Below are 18182 nucleotides of genomic sequence, written 5' to 3' on the forward strand. Positions count from 1 at the left end.
AATCTTGTTTTTCTTGCCGTTTCGTCTTCCTGTACCAGTTTTTCACGTCAGCGTTTGTTAGAGTTCACTACAGTGTTTATTCCTATTTTTATTTTCAAGAGGTCAAAGTTTAATTACTGATACTTTATGTCCCATGATGCACCGGGGCTGCAGGAGCATCTGTCACCCGGGTGGGTGGGGTGAAGTGCAGTGTGTGTGTGTGTGTGTGTGTGTGTGTGTGTGTGTGTGTGTGTGTGTGGAGGGGAACATCGGTAATAATTTGTCATTTGGAGAGGGAGAAGGCCTTAATCCTGTGTATGAAAAGAGAAATGTCCCGAGAAAGATGGACGTACAAGTGGGAAGATGATGAGAGGAGAGTGATGGCAAGGATGAAGAGGAAGAGGAGGAAGGGAAGGAGGAGGAAGAGGGAGACGGTAATCCTGTCTAATTCACTTAGTGTTGCGCTGAGGGAGCAGGACACTAAGAGGATTTGGGACATTCTCTAAATTAGATCAGCAAGAATAACAAACTGCAAGGAGAGGTGGACGAAGGGGCACACTGGGAGAGGTGGCATGCATCAGCCGAGGTGGCATGAAGGAGGGAACATGTGAAGTGAAGGCACACAGAGGCAGGGGACGCCGGGAGGTGACAAATCAACAAGCACCTGAGGGAGGCGGAGGGGTTTAATGAAGTAAGGAACAGTCGGTCATTTCCACCAGCATCCCGCCGCCTTAGGAGACCCGAGAAGGACTTGCACAGTGGAGGAACTGAGAGAAATCAATTCAAATGATCACGACTGAACTTATAATCACACAAACACTGAAGCATTTCCACCCGCGGCTTCAGGTTCTACCACTCCTGCTCTACACCTGTATCAAATTCCCAATGCTCCCGTAATCCAGACTACTGTTTGGGTCCAACATATCATTAATCTGTGGCTCTAAACTCTGACTTTTACTATTAGTGATATTAACTAGGTGTTAAGTTGTAATCTGCAGTAAAGCCCTCAGCAGAAGTGTATGCTGAGGTTGACAGTGGCTGGTTGATCCATTCATAGTGTAATACTGATCCTGTTACCACTACTAGCAGCAGATCCCTCACACCTACTTACCCTGCTGGACTGTGTGATTCTGCAGCATTGCCGCTCACCCAGCCGTCCGTTCAAACGATTAATGCAAATTTACCCTTTGTCATTAAATGTGCTGTGATCAAGGGTATTTTACGGCAGGGCTGATGCTGCTGTGTGATTGGGAATGACAACGCCAGTATAACTGAGTACATCCGGATGTTCAAACCAAATACTGGGCTCAGTAAGTTGTGGAAAAAATGTGCTCTGATATAATAAAGTGCGCATATGTTATGAAGTTGGCCACATGTACTTTGCTTGATATTTTAAATCATTTTCAAATCTTTTAATCATCACACTCTAATACACACCGTCGTCCTTTATATAATCAGAGCAGCAACACAGTTCCCATCTAAGGTTTTAGTTAAGAGAAAATTGATTGTTGTTAAAAGGACTCCTTTTTACTTTTGACACCTAAATCTCAAAAACGGCAATTTTACTTCAGTAAATTCAATCTATTTCTCAAATGTTTTTAGTGAAGTGAAGAGTGTGTGTACTTTCTGCTTCTCTGGATTTTGTAGTTTATTACAAAAGGTGACATTAAATATATTTGTTATCTCAGTTCTCTGAAGGTTGGGCAAATAATACCAAATCTGAGGTTCACAAAATCCTATTATGATATAAAACATAATATTACTAAACAAGCCGAGGCAATGTGACGCATTGTGCTTCAACATCCAGGTAATCCCTGGTAACTATGCATTGCATAGTACAAATCAATACTCCATCTATTCTTTTCTCTTTTCTATATTGCAACCGAGGAAATGCTTCATTGGTTAGAAACTTTTACTGAAATAATTCTAGCAGCATGGAAAAGTCTGGTCGTCCTGCTGCAATAAGTTGAGCCATGTATTACGTTCTAAGCTACTGCACTGATTGTCTTCTACCCGCATGAAATGTTTCTCTTCTGTTTGGAAATTATTTGTCTCTATAAAACTCATTAAGATTTGTTTCTTCATTGTATTTCTTTTTAATCCACACACTGAGAAAAAAAATAAAGTGTTTGAGAGGTTGTGATCTGTGTGTACAGCTGTGCCTATGAAACTTGTGTGTGACAGTATCCATGACTGGGAATTACTTTTCCTTTGCATGCGTCCGTGCGAGAATCAAAAAGTGTGTGTTGACTGGACGAATGTGCCCACGTCTCCACATATGTGTGTTCATGCATGTGCTTGGAGCGTGCACCTCGGCACACGTATGCTTGGCGGCGTTGGGATTAGGAATCGATTAAGAGGAAATTGGACTGCGGGCGGGCGGGGGGGACGGAGGAAGGAGGGAGGAAGGGGATGAAGGGAGGGAGGGATGATGAAGAGGCCGGTCAGCTCTGGCAGCAGCAGCGGCCCGGGGCATGATTACAGCGTGCCTCCAGAGCAGGCTGGCCACCAGCTTGTTTGTCGGAGATTAGAGAGACGAAAGAAATGAATCATATTTCTAAGTCCTGAGTGTATCTGTGTCTCTGTGTTTCACAGTCCATATGCTGCACCGGGGGATTACAGGGGGAGGCTGCCTGCAGAGCACTGGAGGGGGTCTATCTATCTATCTATCTATCTATCTATCTATCTATCTATCTATCTATCTATCTATCTATCTATCTATCTATCTATCTATCTATCCATCCATCCACCCACCCACCCACCCACCCATCCATCCATCCATCCATCTATCCATCCATCCATTCATCATCCATCTATCTATCTATCTATCTGTCTGTCTATCTATCTATCTATCTATCTATGTATCATCCATCCATCCATCCATCCATCCAGCCACTAATAAATTCTGAGGCTTGCTCGACGTGTTAAACAACAGAACAAAGTACAGTTTGCAGTCTGAGAAAGGAGCCATGCAGCCGCCAATGAAAGCTCGTTAGTGACCGTAGTCTACTGCACTCCGTTAATGAGCTTTTGCTCAGGCCAATGTTATGCTGTGTCACCGTGAGCCTGAACCCACTGCTCCTTGTTGTCAGGTTAAATCCCTGTCAGAAGTCTCACATCTTAACTGCGCAGAGCCGCAGAGCCGCAGAGCCGCAGAGCCGCAGAGCCCACACTCAACCATGTGAAAACTGAAATTCTATGGTCCACTTTGGTACTTTGTAAGAGAATGACATAGCTGGTAAATACTCCGACGGCATTAAACCTCTAAAATCACACTATTAGGTCAAAGGTTAGCCATGAAGTGACTTAACAAATAATTAATCTTTCTAATGTATTGATTTGATGAGTGAAACATAAGAGCAATCCAAAGGAAGCAAATCTCTACAACAGCACCGACCTCCAGATACACGCCAATTCTAATAATCCAATACTGAGTCGGTAAAATGTTCAAGCTTCAAAATAATGACTTGTTTCCATGTGAGCGTTTGCTCTTAGCTCTAAATACCAAGCACACTTGACCATGATGATGAAAATAAAGCTATAAATAATTTTAAAAAGACTTATAGGACATGAGACAATAGTTAATACTTCACTCAAGTTGTCGTCTTATGTGAAGTGATTGGTTGAGTGGAGACAATTGCTGATGATTTAATTGACACCATTTGAATCAAACTGTTGAAATTAGGAGAATGTGAAAGGGAGCCGCAGGAACTGCCAACCAACTGGTAGCTGAATGGTATAATGAAGCTTGTATGTCAAATCTAACGGGAACACTCATGGATTCTTTTTTACTTTTTAATTACCATTTCTAAATGGTTAGACTTCGTCTGGCATTTGTCCACCGCATTGTATCTTGCTTCTCCAAAGATTAGTTTGTTTTTGGTTCACATCATGATGTTTCTTATTTATCTGACGCCATTTCAAACTGTCTTCTTATGTTGTTTTCCTAAACCACCTCTCATTTTCATGAAATGTGAAAACATGGCGACACACCGGCATGTTTTACATGAAAAGATGGTTTCTGAAACGTCCCTGGTGCTCAGATGAATATGAATTATTCAGTCACATGTGTGGGAATGAATAACAGGAAAAAAAGAAAATCACCTTTATCAATAGGTTTATGGATTGTTTCTGAGAGGATTAAAGCCTTTGTTTGATCCAAGCACGATAAGGCAGGTGCATAAGTATGGAGCGTGCTTATTTCTGCTGCGGACTTTCGACAGTATATGTGCCACTGAGTTCACAACACTGCCGTGGTTATTTCGCAAGTTCCGTCAAAACCAGTTCAGTTTGATGTGATTCCCGGTGACTCTTTTACTCTAAAACAGGAAAGAACGAGGTTGCGGATCTTCACACGTTGCTGTCATGCACGTCGAGCAGATGTCCACATACTTACACGCGACGTGCTTTGAGTCAGTGATACAGGAAGACGGAGAAACACTCAGCAGGCCGAAATAATCTGTTCATATTTCATACGGTCTGCTCGCCGAGCGGTGGGGCTCAGTTTTATGGTCAGGTCTAATCGGTTTTCGGTCCTCTTTGCCCTGCTCCCTCTCATCTCTGGCCTCTACTCGCTGAACCTCGGGTATGGATTAGTGGGAATGCGCCCAGAAAAATGAGTCCCGCCATCCCGCCTGGAGACGTCTGCCCCCTTTTTTTCTCCTTGCGCTGCCCTAAATGGCAGAGAAATAGATGGCGAGGGTACAATCCTGCCTCAGCTCAACACTAACAGCTTTTATACGCTCAAAATCCAATAGAAAACAAGGACCCCAGGGTTTTAATGAAGTTGTTTAATGTCTCAGAAATATAATAGCTATCTAGCATGGTAGTGGCGAGACCAATCAAACACAGGAGACAAATGAAATATACAAAATAATTCATGTCAGAAAAATAAGAAGAGAAGATTATAATGCAAAAGATTAAAGTACAGCAAATGATCGAGAAGCATAAATAGCACTGCGTCCTATTACTGCTACTTTTTTACTGAATAAAACCCCTGAGTTTAAAAAAAAAAGAAGAAGAAGAAGAAGAAGAAACCAGAAAAGTTTAAACAGAAAAAAAAAAAAGATTAAAAACTTGGCAGTTTTCTAGAAATTAAGAAAGAGTGAAAGTCTGTTGGGTGAAGTGCCTGTGTAACAACACACCGCTGATACCAGACATGATTGCATTTTTCAAGTTTTAATATTTACAAAACAACAACAAAAATTGTATATTAGCAATGTCCATGTCAGTTAAAGACATAATATCAACGATGAGAGCAATAATACTGATAATAATATCAACTTCAAAACAAATTACCACAATTTTTACTTCAATGAATTCACAATTTTTTTTTTTTAAAGAAACATTGTTGAAATCTAATACAAAAAAAGAAAAAAAAAATGAAATCAAACAAAACAAAACATCAAACACAAAGTGGTATGCATCACCCATGTCACATCTTTACAGGTTGGAGCTGATTGAGGCACCAAACTGCAAACGGGGGTTGCGTGTTGCCCCCCCACCCCACACAAAAAAAATTCTCCCATCACACTCTGGACTGACGCAGTTCGAAAACTTCACAATAAAGTAATTTGTAGATTTCAGAACTGCTCTGACAACCTGGTTACTATCATGCAACCGCTGTGAGATGAGGTGGGGGGTGTGGGGGTAAGGGGGTTTGTTGGGGGGTGGGGGGTTCTTACAACAGTCACAATGGGACCATTGTTACCCAAAGTGTGTGGAAGTGATCCTATTAAACTAACAATGTAAGCGCCATTCTGCTAATGATTGCGACCATGCTCAAAGGCAACAGGTTTGTACTGCAGTCACTGGAGTGACCAACACGCTCTCCACCCTCTCCGCTGGTAACACACACAGGCTGCAGAGGGTCAGTTATCAAACAAGGCTAATGGGGAACGTCAGCATGCGTTGGGCTGTACAGTTTTTAACGTGGCCACCCTGTGAAGACAACCTTTAGATATCATGGGGTTGAATAAAAACTTTCTGCATCAGCTTGAGGATGTAAAAAAAAAAAAAAAAAAAAGCAGCTCTGGAAAAGTAAGAGATCACAGGAAATACAGAACTGAGTCTAGCAGGAAGAATTAACATAAGCCTGGACTCTCATCAGTTCTTGTGCTTAAACAAGTCTTTTTTTTTTTTTTTTTTTTTAACTGATTTGAATATGGTCCAGGCCAGACTTTCTTATCCACTGAGGATTTTTCTTTCCTACTAATGTCATTGTACAAAACTGTTATGAGTCCTGTTGTGCTCACATGCGGCCGTTTGTTAAGTTCAAAAGTGACGTTCTTGTAGGAAAACGTAGAAGCAATGCCCTTTGTTCAAATCATTCAACGGATCAGTTTACTTCAACACAGAATGTCCTGAAACAACAAATGTGAAGAGAGATTAACTCAGCTGATTCGTTGTTCAACTGACATGATTATGAAATTCACAAGTCCCAAGTTCACTTCCATATCTCTAAAACAGCAACAGACAAAAACCGGAAAGAGAAAATCTTGGGTTCTTCACAATACTTCGATTTTGTTCAATTTTCCTACTTCGTCCCCCATTCTCCTTCCATCCTCAAAACCTATTTTCTTTATTTACAAGACCTGAAACTTCCAGGAGTTCTGGTCTTTGTAGTCCAGACAGTCAGCAGCATTAAAGTTGAGCTTCCAGGCAGCTTGGTCTTTGTAATCTAGACAGTCGACGGCTCCAAAGCCCAGCGAGGCGGCTGTGTAGCCCTGGGAGGAGAGTGAGGCGGGAGACTGGCTGAGGGGCCCACCCATCGAGGAGGCCGTGATGGGGCTCAGGGCACCTCCAGTGCCCGACAGCTGCGGGTGCATGGGAGAGAGGTAGGAGCTACAGTCCAGGCCCGTGAAGTAGGAGGAGGAGCCTGCGTAGCTCTGACTGTATGCCGGTGCCTGGGTGTAGGTCATAGGGTAGGTGGAGGTGCGCTGCATGCAGGGGGTGGTGGAGACGGACAGGGGGTCTGGCAGTGGGGAGATGGAGGCTGGGCTCCAGATGGACACTGTGGCACTGGCAGAACTAGAGCTGGGGGTGATGGCAGTGCCTGGAGGGGGAGGTGGAGGGCTGTAGGGTCCGTTGGTGGCGTTGGCACTCGCCTCGGCGTTGGAATCGCGGGTGGGAGAGGCCTTCTTTTTGGGGGGCCGTGGTTTGGACTGGCCTGTGCTCTGCTGCTGCTGCTGGCGGCACTTGGCACGGCGGTTCTTGAACCACACCTGTAAGGCAGGAGAGAAACTAAACATAAGTAATTCATCATAGAATCTACACAACTACATAAATATTATTTATTCATCTCTATCTGCACATCGCTTTGTTTCCTGCTGCCAAAAGTTTAATTCTCCTGGTGAAACAGACAATATGAAGCTTTTTCCTGTCATACCTGGACTCTAGACTCTGGCAGGTTGATCTTGAGGGCCACCTCCTCCCTCATGAAGATGTCTGGGTAGCGCGTTTTGGCAAACAAAGCCTCCAGGATGTCCAGCTGTGCACGTGTGAAGGTGGTGCGTTCCCGACGCTGTTTACGTGGCGTACCTTTAAAAAAAAAACACACTATTTTTCAATACAAGCTGTACCTCTGGTTAATCAGATTAATATGAAAACTGGTAAATGAAATAGTAAATTATTTTACAAAATGCATGTAGATAATACAGAATCCAAAAACCTTTGTTTTTTTGAGAATTTGTAAAAAGGTTGAATTCATCATTATTGGCACAATTGTTTTTTTTTCTTTTTTTTAAGAAAACCTCACAAAAAACATCCAATTATATAATTCAACGCTTTCTCTTTAAATAAATAACCCCCGCCCCCTTTTGTTTTAATTTATAAGTATCTTTAAAATGCCACATGTTCTTATATTTTACTCTACAGGTTTATAAAATATCACTAAAATACAATTTTACGAAATTGAATTTGCCAATCTTTGCTCACTGTTTCCTTCTCAAACAGTATTTCCCTTGGATAGATCGAATTCACATTTTACTGGATCGAATAAATTCATGATGAAGGTATCGTGCTTGTTTATTCCTCACGTAGGGCAGTAACAATCGAAATATTCAAATCGAAAAAACGAAAGTCGCTTAAACACGTATACTTAGAAAAAAAAAAAGCTCTTTAAACTTTAGACTCCTAATCTGCGACAAGAGGGCCGATCTTTGTAACACGCCGTCTGTCACTGGTGCCAAACCGCATCGTTTCAGACAGTCTTCTCTAAGAAGACAGATGCTGGTCAGAGCATGGAGCTCAGAAAGTCTTCATCCAAAGGGGGGGAAAAAACACACACACAAAAAAATATAATACAATGACAGTCCTTCTGTAAATAGGTTACTTTAAAAAAGCAACAGATTGGAGTTTGTTTTAATTCGGTGTGAGAACAGGCTGCCTTTGCATTCACACACATTTTCATTGTTTTTTGACTCTGTAATCCGCTGAACTTATAGGTCAAGTGAACACATGTTCTTAATGCTAAAGAATTACAGAGTTATTGTCATAAAGCGTAAATTTAATGAAAGAAAAACTTCATGCGAATAAATTTGGAGTTAATGTCTTTTTTTTTTCTTTTCTTTTTTGCAGTTTGCGAATCTCTCAGGTTAAATGTTTCAGGTTTTTCCCCTTTAAAAAAAAAAATCGCAACAATAACAACGGAGAGGTTGAAAACATTCAATTTAAACAGTCAGAAGTCAAAGACTATTACTTACTGGGGTATCCAACGGCGGCGGAGTGGAGCAGATCCATGCCCGGGCCGGACAGCGTTAACCCGTTCACGGCGTAATGGGGTTGCTTAATGTAGGACATCATGCCTCCTGCCGGCTTTAAAACACTCCCTCACTCCCTCACTCGCTCTCTCCTTCTCTCAGGCCGGGGGCCGGGTCTCCCAACTAGTCTCTGGGGGGTGTCTCTCTCTCTCTCTCTCTCTCTCTCTCTCTCTCTCTCTCTCTCTCTCTCTCTCTCTCTCTCTCTCTCTCTCTCTCTCTCTCTCTCTCTCTTCTTGTTTTTCTTTTCCCTGCCTTGTTTGTCACTTACTAGTTGTTTTGCAGTTTTCCGTGGCAGCACTGTCCTGTACAACTTGTCCACGCGCAACAGTCTGGGCGCGCCTTGACACCTGTTCCTGCCCGACTCGTAAAATACAGCACGATTTAAGAGCTGGGTGTATGTTGATTGTTTCTTCTAGTCGAATAAGGAACAATCCAAATCAGCCCAAAAAAATCTAGAAACGCCACATTAATACAATAAGCTAGACAAACCAAGGAAAAACCGGCACTATAAAGCAGTTGGGTTTTTTTTCTAGAAAAGTCGCGCGTAATTGCGGTGCGCACTTGCGTCGCCAGGTAGAAAAAGGTGCCACAAAAAGCAGTCCCACAAAAGCTCGTCGCCTGAAGTTTTCTGTCTAATGGTGGGCGACGGAAAGAAATTGTAGGGCCCTGAATGTCCCTGGGGCCTGAGAAGAGGATGGGAATCTGCAAGGTGGACAAGTGAGGCGAGCGAGAAAAGACTGGCTAATTAGAAGTAACTTCTTACCCAAGTAGACACCCAGAGCCCTCCCTCCCTCCCTCCCTCCCTCCCTCCCTCCTTCTCTCTCTCTCTCTCTCTCTCTCTCTCTCTCTCTCTCTCTCTCTCTCTCTCTCTCTCTCTCTCTCTCTCTCCCAGACACAACGCCTTCACAAATTTCCACGTCATTATTCATTTATTCATTAGTTTTCATGATTCCTTTCATGCATTTTGATAGTGTTTTGGCGCATCATTAACTTTTTTTAGTATTTATTCAATTCTTTGGAAGCTTTACGCCTTAAGCATCAAACACCTGTTGATATGAATACATTTCAAAGTTCTTTTCAGAAGAAAAAATGACTAATGAGACCATATAGACTGAATACCAGACTTGAAGGAGGTCTCCGAAGAAACCTTTTTTGTTTGTTTGTTTGTTTGTTTTAGGAAAAATACAGTAACGATCGAAATATGTTTACCCAAAGATAACGTCTTTTCTTTTTATCGTTACAACGCAGTCTGGAGATTGGCCTCCTAAATAATTGGGCGTCCGAGTCTGAGTGTGGAGGCAGAGGTAGAACAAGTGAGGGGCGGACAAGGGGGTACATGCCGGATTAAAAGCAGCACAAAGAGCGCGTTGTTCTACTATTAAATCCCCTCCTGATCCCCAACATGCTCCCTCCGGTCCATTCATCCATTCATTCCTCACATCCATTAATAATAATAATAATAATAATAATAATAATAATAATAATAATAATAATAATAATAATAATAATAATAATAATAATAATAATAATAATAATAATAATAATAATAAGTAGATAAGGACATTGTACGGGATTTATCATTCCACACAGCCCGTTCAAGAATTGATAAAGACTCAAAGAATTTCCTCGCTATTCGATTATTTCCCTGGTTTAGTAGGAAGTTTAAAAGCACGGATACAAAGGAGCGGACCACACAGTAATGTAGAAATATGGTTGAGTAGAAATACGGGCAGAAATATGCAGTGTAGAAGTGTGCAATATGGAATTCACAGTTTCGTGGCGGCACTATTTGTTTTAAATAGTAATAATGGATTCATTATCAAAATTAATCTTTTTGCCGTTGAATAACAAATTGGGAAGCGGACTTTTTTCTTTTTTTTTTTACATTCGATAGTTAATTTTAATGAGATGCTATTTGTTTAAATTGGCTTTCAAGTGAATTATATTAAAAAAAAAAACAGTTTGTGCCTGTTACAATTAAAGATAAATAAATTAAGACTATTAGAACTGCTGTAATTAGCTTAATCTAATGTGACAATGCATTAATTAAAAAATATAAATATCATGAAACGAAAGCAGGCAAATTGCTTTGAATTGAATATAAAGCAGCTGTTAAAACGTTGTACTCATCAGTTAAACAAAAGGAAATAATACCAACGCGCGTGCGCGCGTGTGTGTGTGTGTGTGTGTGTGTGTGTGTGTGTGTGTGTGTGTGTGTGTGTGTGTGTGTGTGTGTGTGTGTGTGTGTGTGTGTGTGTGTGTGTGTGTGTGTGTGTATGTCCTCTCTCCGGCTACTTTGGCCTATATGTGCCATCCTCTGTGCGTCAGGACAATTTCACAGTGTCCAAAGCCGATTCTCTGCGCTTGTTAATTGAATCGGATTTCTTATAGTTTCAAATCCACACACTCACACACACACACACACACAGAGTCCCATGTAGCTACAGCCCAAACTGTATAAGGGGTTTATCTAGCTGTGTAAAGCCAAAGCGCAGATATAAAGACACACACGGAGCCACAGAGAGACTTTACCGGCGTGTTTCAACGTTTCCAAATCTCAATAAAATGTCTCAGGTGTGTGAGCGTGTGTGTGTGTGTGTGTGTTTAGGTGTCTCGGTGCAGCAGGCCTTTCTGTGTGGGTGTTTTGGTGTGTGTGTGTGTGTGTGTGTGTGTGTGTGTGTGTGTGCTCTTTAAATTTGGATACCTGAAATCTTCAATGGACGTCTCTCTCCCTTCCAGGTACGCATTGTTTGTTTGTTTGTTTACCTGTTTGTTTATAGAACTGAAAGGGGCAACAAGGCAGTTCTTTGGGGTAACTGTTGGGCGCCACAAAAACGTCTCGAGACCTCCAACTGACAGGAAAGAGGAAAAAAAAAACAACCCGACGAGACCTCTGGGGCACGCGCAGAAGTGCCGTGCGCGCGCAGTCTTCGCGCACCTGCTGCTCCCACGCGCTTCTTCACATGTATTTTAATGTGGAGCTATGAAGCGCGTGAATACGGCATCAAAACGAAATGTTTGAACACCTTTTCCCTCGAGAAGTTGAAATAATTTGATCTCTGAGTAAAAAAAAAAGCAGCAGACAGAATTAACCGTAATTTAAATGATTTTAAACAAATCTAACTGCAATGGAGCAAAAACGTTCATTTAATGTGTCATAGGCTGAGGATTGGTGCATTTGGCCATCTGGTCATACGTGTTCGAAACTTTATTATGATTAAGAACGTGTTCTCAAGTTTTTACAAATAAAGAAATTTAACATAGCCTCACTACACACATATTAGAATTAAATACGTTCTAAAACTATACTGCAGAAGTTCAATCTACTAAATTGTAATGTTAGGTTAATATAAATCAAATCTAAATTTATTCAGCAATAATATATGGCACAATATGCAGTGAAATGTTACTTTTAACCTTAAAGACAACAAACCAATAAAATAAATACATAGACTAAAAAAAGTGGGCAATAAACGTGCTGTCTTAAAAAAAACAAATTATATCAGGAATACATGTGTAGTTGAGAATAGTCCGTCTGAAAAGTGCAAGATATCTATTATATAATATTGTGTCTAAATGTGCAGTTATGACTAATGACTATGCACATATTATATGTAACTGGTATTTAATAATGTGGTTTCTTATTGTATGTCAATAGATTTGTAATTTATCAGGATTGCATTATTCCGGTCAATCTTCTCCTCTGGGAAGTTTATTTTTGCATGGGTTAATCTTGTGTTTGCTGTGGATATTACTACATAGGTATAGGCCAAGATAATCAGTTCTAGATTTAAATAGTATCTTTTTTTTATTGTTGCATGAAGAGGGATGTTTTGTGGCTCTCCGATGGCCTGTGGGTAGTCTGGACGCACTAGGACCCAGAGTAGAAGCAAATTAAGGACAACCATCACATAAGAGGCTTAGTACATCTAATCTATACTCCGACACACACACACACACACACACACACACACACACACACACACACACACACACACACACACACACACACACACACACACACACACACACACACACACACACACACACACACACACACACACACACACACACACACACACACACACACACTGCATTTCATAAACATCCCATTTCGCAACAAGCACGCACACACGTCCCAGAGGCAAACGCTGCCATTGTGTTTTCATTTAGTTTTCATTTTCTCCAAACTCTTTTATTCCCCCTGTTGACCTCAACTTCCATCCCACTTTGTCGGAGAACATTTGCCCATATGCGCAGCTATTTGTCTCGTCCTATTTCATTAGAAATCGTCCATTAATAGACCGAGAAGTCAAGGACAGATTCAATCATACAAAAACAATTAAAGGGAAAAGGTTGGAAAACAGGCAGGAGAAATGGTTCCTCGTCAGTTTGACCTGTGTCTTTGCGTTCCTGTTGTCATACCAGATGTTTCATCGGCATATTTGTGTTGTACAGCCTCGCAAATGGGTCAAAAAAAAAAAAAAAGAAAAAGGATTTTCAAGTGGAATTGAAATGAAGTTTGACTCATTTCTGGATTCTGAGCAATCATTCTAATGATTTTTTTTCTGAGACCTTGTATTGACAGAAAATGTGTTTTTCATATTTATTGGTGGGGTTTTGTTTGTTTGTTTTAGGAGCAATGACGCAGAAATTTCCCCAAATCCTTGCCTGATGACATGGCTGAAAAAAATCTGTCATTTCTATTTGATACCAATCTTCTCGGTGTATGTGTGTGTGTGTGAGAGAGCGAGGTCTCTCTGTTATTGGTGATTTGTTGGCATAACATAGACCAAAAGCAATCCCTTTACAAAACACCCAAAAGAAATGACACACCCATGCATTGTTTACACACACAAACCCTCCACTAACACACTATCCCAGCTGTTAAGAACGTCTGACATCATGTTGTTCGATACACACAGTTTATTTTTGTATGTCTGTGCGCACAGTGTGTGCTTATAGTGTGTGCATGTGTGTGTTAGAGTGTGTGTGTGTGTGTCTGTGTGTGTGTGTGTGGGAGTGAGTGTGGGACAGTTCCACACTCCCACATACACACACGCACAGAGTTCAGCCGATTTATCATAATATGCTTTATCTGAAAAGTAAGTATCTTACCTCGGGATAAAGGGAGGAAAGAGGGGTTTGTGGCCAGATTGACAGAGGAAGGGTGGATGGAGAGAACCGAGCGCTCGCTACACGGCAGCCGAGAGCCGGGCCTCTGATTCTGTGGCCGGATCAATCGATATCGATAAGGTAAATGCACATGACGGGATGGGATGATATAGGGCCAGTGTGTGTGTGTGTGTGTGTGTGTGTGTGTGGGCAGGAATGCAGGTTCATTGTGATGACCTGGTGAAGGTGGAAGTCATAACTGGAGGAAACTGGGTGGAAAGTAAAGGCAGATGGGATGGGGGGGTGTGGAAGGAAAGAGGAGTAGATATAGGTAGAAATACGAAGGATGAAGACAGACAGACAGAGAGAGAGAGAGACAGAGAGACAGAGAGAGAGAGAGAGAGAGAGAGAGAGAGAGAGAGAGAGACAGAGAGAGAGAGAGAGAGAGAGAGAGAGAGAGAGAGAGAGAGAGAGAGAGAGAGAGAGACAGAGGGAGGAGGGGCAGATGGAGAAGGGGGGTATGGGATGGACGTCGAGACAAACCTCTTGTGGACTTTCTGAGGGTTTCGCTACCTCTTTTTACCTTTTTACATTTAAAATGTGAATTTTTTTTTTTGCATATAATGTCACTTGCACTTAATATTGTTTCCAAAAATTAGTTTTGCTTTTTGTGTGTGTGTGTGTGTGTGTGTGTGTGTGTGTGTGTGTGTGTGTGTGTGTGTGTGTGTGTGTGTGTGTGTGTGTGTGTGTGTGTGTGTGTGTGTGTGTCTGTGTGTGTATATTGAGGTCAGTGTGCGTTAACTCCTCATTTAAGTGATGTGAGGATTACTGCGCGTGAGTTCAGGCCACGCCATGTGTCTCTCTGCACAGTACTTCCATCTACAGTAACACAATGGGCCACATGAAATTAAGGACCCATGCTGCGTACAGGTTACACTGAATGGTCCTGCTGTTACGGGAGACATTACATGCCATTAGTATATGTGCATACATATGCGTGGGTCTGTATGTGTGTGTGTGTGTGTGTGTGTGTGTGTGTGTGTGTGTGTGTGTGTGTGTGTGTGTGTGTGTGTGTGTGTGTGTGTGTGTGTGTGTGTGTGTGTGTGTGCGTGCGTGCATCCATTTAAAGGGATTTGGGTTGTCAGCAGTCTGTCATGATTCTGGGCTAAAGATAAACTCGGGCACTGACCACTTATATAATGATGAACTACATGCTACATGCTTTGCTATAGCCGCTACACGATACGCCATGTATATAACCAGGTAACCTGCAGTAAGAAAATATACAGCATCACTCTTTACACCTGTGTATTCACGCTTGCAAGTTATCGGCTAATGTTGAACGTGATCAGTGTAATCAGTTTGCTCTAAATATTCTACTGAGAATAATTCTCTATATATTTGTTGTACAAGACAATCGAATTTAGTAAGTCAGCTCTATATTAATAATTTAGCTAAGGCATTCAGATAAAACCTTGAAAAATGTAAAATATCAGTGATTTGGGGATATTCACGGTTTAATTAAACTCCTTATGTATTTTATACAGAATAAAACCTATTAAAAATAATAAAAACTGACCAAAATCATCCATATTTCATCGCCTCTATATACAGAATTCTGTAAATTGGACAAATGGCTGAATCTCTGTAAGCAAGAGGCGTATGTTGATTTATCTCCGTTAGAATTGGTTTAGACGGAGTGTATTATAGCGCAGACGCCTTTTTGTCTGCTTTGGTTTTCTTCAGGTACTCTGCGTTCCTTCCAAACAGGCCAAATGTATTTCTGGTTAATTACCGAATTAATTAATTGGTCTGTCACTCTGCGTTTGTCCTCCGAGTGCAGGAATCTACAACCTTTATGACAAAAAAAAGCCATTTTTCTCACTTTCCGTCAAATAAAAATTCACCTGGAGCCACAAAACTTGTTTTCAACTTTAAAATAAGGCCCATAGAGTTGAATTTATAGTTTTTCAAAACATAGAAAAAAACCCAATATAGGCTGCATTTATGATTTTTCATAACTATGATTTGGAATGGTAAGACTTATATGTATATATAAATATATATATATATTTTAAGCTGTTTTTGCCTTTGAGGTTGCAGCCATTGTAGTTTTGCTTGATTATTCCTTTCTACCTTTTCAAGTGGTAAAGCTTGTTAATTACAATCTAAGCTAATTAAACTGCTCTAGCTGTTTTGTTTATTCTTTAAATTTTAGCCATTTTTAGCCTTTTCTCAACATTTATTCATAGGCAGACCTTTGGCTTCGCAACGATCAGAAAGGTTTTCTTTTAGAATTTTAATTTTCAGTAGCGCGGAGCCACTTTAAAGACATGATAGTTGTTGATGTCAATCACTCATTCAACAATTCAAAAGACTTTATTGGATTGGAATCTGGTGATTGTGGCAGTTTCCCAGCATGCCTCATTCTTTGTAATTTTTGGAGCTGGATTAAACATCCAGTAAACTCCCAGTTGATCAGCAGTTGGTGAAACGCTCAACCCAATCCGGCACCGAAATTAACACAGCATTCAAAGTCACATAAACTACAATTCTTCTCCATTATTCCACTTTAGCAGGTTGCTCTGACGCCACCCGATGCCATGGAGGCTGAATAACTATCAGACACGTGAATATATTTGGTAACTTTTGCATTTCGTCGGTGTCTGACAAATTAATAATAGTGAATACACTTGAGTAGAAAACGGTTTGGCAAAATATTGAAACAAGCTGCCGTAATTTTGCTCCTTGGCCTTTGGTAAAGCACAACTCCCTTCTCATCGTGCACCTGATTGTTGTATTTCAATGTAAAATATATGAGGAAAAAACAACATATAAGTGTCCCTTTTCAAACAAATGTCTAATACTTATTGTGTTTTCTTCTGAATAATGCATGATATAGCTGGACAGTGTGTTGCCAGTCCTTTGCAGAAATCCATTTAGCTATTTAATGTTTTTCATGCTGGAAAGACAATTTTTTTTTATCATGCTGGCCTGTGTAATGATTTCAATAAGTTTTATTTCTTATCAATGGCACAAAAGTGTATTTATTCACAAAATCTTGTATTACACTCTGGGCGTTGAAATTTTAGATGATTTCAAGGGGTTAATCAGTAATGAATCTTTGATAATATTATTACAAACCTTAGGTAGGTGAAATACTTTTTATTTATCTACTTTATTTACTTAATCAAGAGATTCTTAGCTGAAGCTTCAATATTGAAACGCATTTACATGTGTCGTGGTTGTTAACCATTTATATATTGAAAAAGACAATCGTAAAAACACTTTTTGCACAAGATTGTGGTTTTTTTTCCTTCTTTAATCAAATCATAGTAAGCACTGTCTCAGGTTTGCAGCCTGAACAGATTCATAAAAGTTAAAGCTGAATTTACTTCGACATGAGATTTGTGTTTGAACAGGGAAATATAACTTGCAGGCAGAATAGTTCCAGTGTTGGAAAGTAAATCCTCAAGGTTAATGGATGTTGATTAGCAGAAATTAACAGGAAAAGAAATAAGCGAGCTGAGTTTCGTGCTCCAGCAGGCGCAGCAGAGGGAGGATCAGTGTGACCACTAGTTCATCTGTAAAAAAATGTCTGGCCAGCATCTTGGTCAATTTCACAGACTGCAGACCCCCTGGTGCGTGCATGTGTGTGTCCTGCTGTCTTCTCCAAGTAGACAGATCTCTAATCTGCTGCAGACAGCAGCAGGTGGGGTCTGAACAGTGTGTGTGTGTGTGTGTGTGTGTGTGTGTGTGTGTGTGTGTGTGTGTGTGTGTGTGTGTGTGTGTGTGTGTGTGTGTGTGTGTGTGTGTGTGTGTGTGTGTGTGTGTGTGTGTGTGTGTGTGTGTGTGTGTGTGTGTCATCATTTAGTCCCCTCTGCGACCACTGTCTGGGGTATTAACATGTTAACACCTGTTCATACCCTCATACTCATACACTTGGAACAATGCCCTGTAGAACCTGAAGTAGCATTCATAACCCTAACCTTAACCCTAACCCTAACCCTAACCCTAACTCTTGTGACGATTGCAAACCAGAATCATATAATCATGTGATGATTTATATATATAAATATATTTTAAAAAACGTTGTTAAAACCAACACTAATTTCATCAAGAAAGACTAAACTGTTTAGAGCTGGGATAATATAATTTGTATATATAATAATGTAAGACCGTGACAAATGGTTACCTAAGCTAGAATCAATATGTCTTTGTAGTAAGAAGGTGCAAAAGAGATATATCTAAGCAAATAATGGTCTAATGAAACAAAAACTACATATCTATACATTTTTTTCTATTATCCTAAATGTTGCCAGATAATTA

At 40.7% G+C, this 18182-nt stretch overlaps 1 protein-coding gene across 1 annotated transcript; it reads right to left on the bottom strand.

Annotated features, from left to right (window-relative positions):
- Positions 1-4757: 4757 nt before the first annotated feature.
- Positions 4758-9477, bottom strand: LOC308107206 (homeobox protein otx5-A-like). Its single transcript, XM_080459405.1, has 3 exons — positions 8682-9477; positions 7367-7518; positions 4758-7202 (listed from the first exon to the last, which is right to left on the bottom strand). The coding sequence occupies exons 1-3, from the start codon at positions 8779-8781 to the stop codon at positions 6564-6566; spliced, it is 891 nt and encodes a 296-aa protein (XP_080315531.1). The 5' UTR covers positions 8782-9477; the 3' UTR covers positions 4758-6563.
- Positions 9478-18182: the final 8705 nt, after the last annotated feature.

This window comes from Lipophrys pholis, assembly GCF_963383615.2.
Source record: "Lipophrys pholis genome assembly, chromosome: 3".
NCBI classification, from domain to species: domain Eukaryota; kingdom Metazoa; phylum Chordata; class Actinopteri; order Blenniiformes; family Blenniidae; genus Lipophrys; species Lipophrys pholis.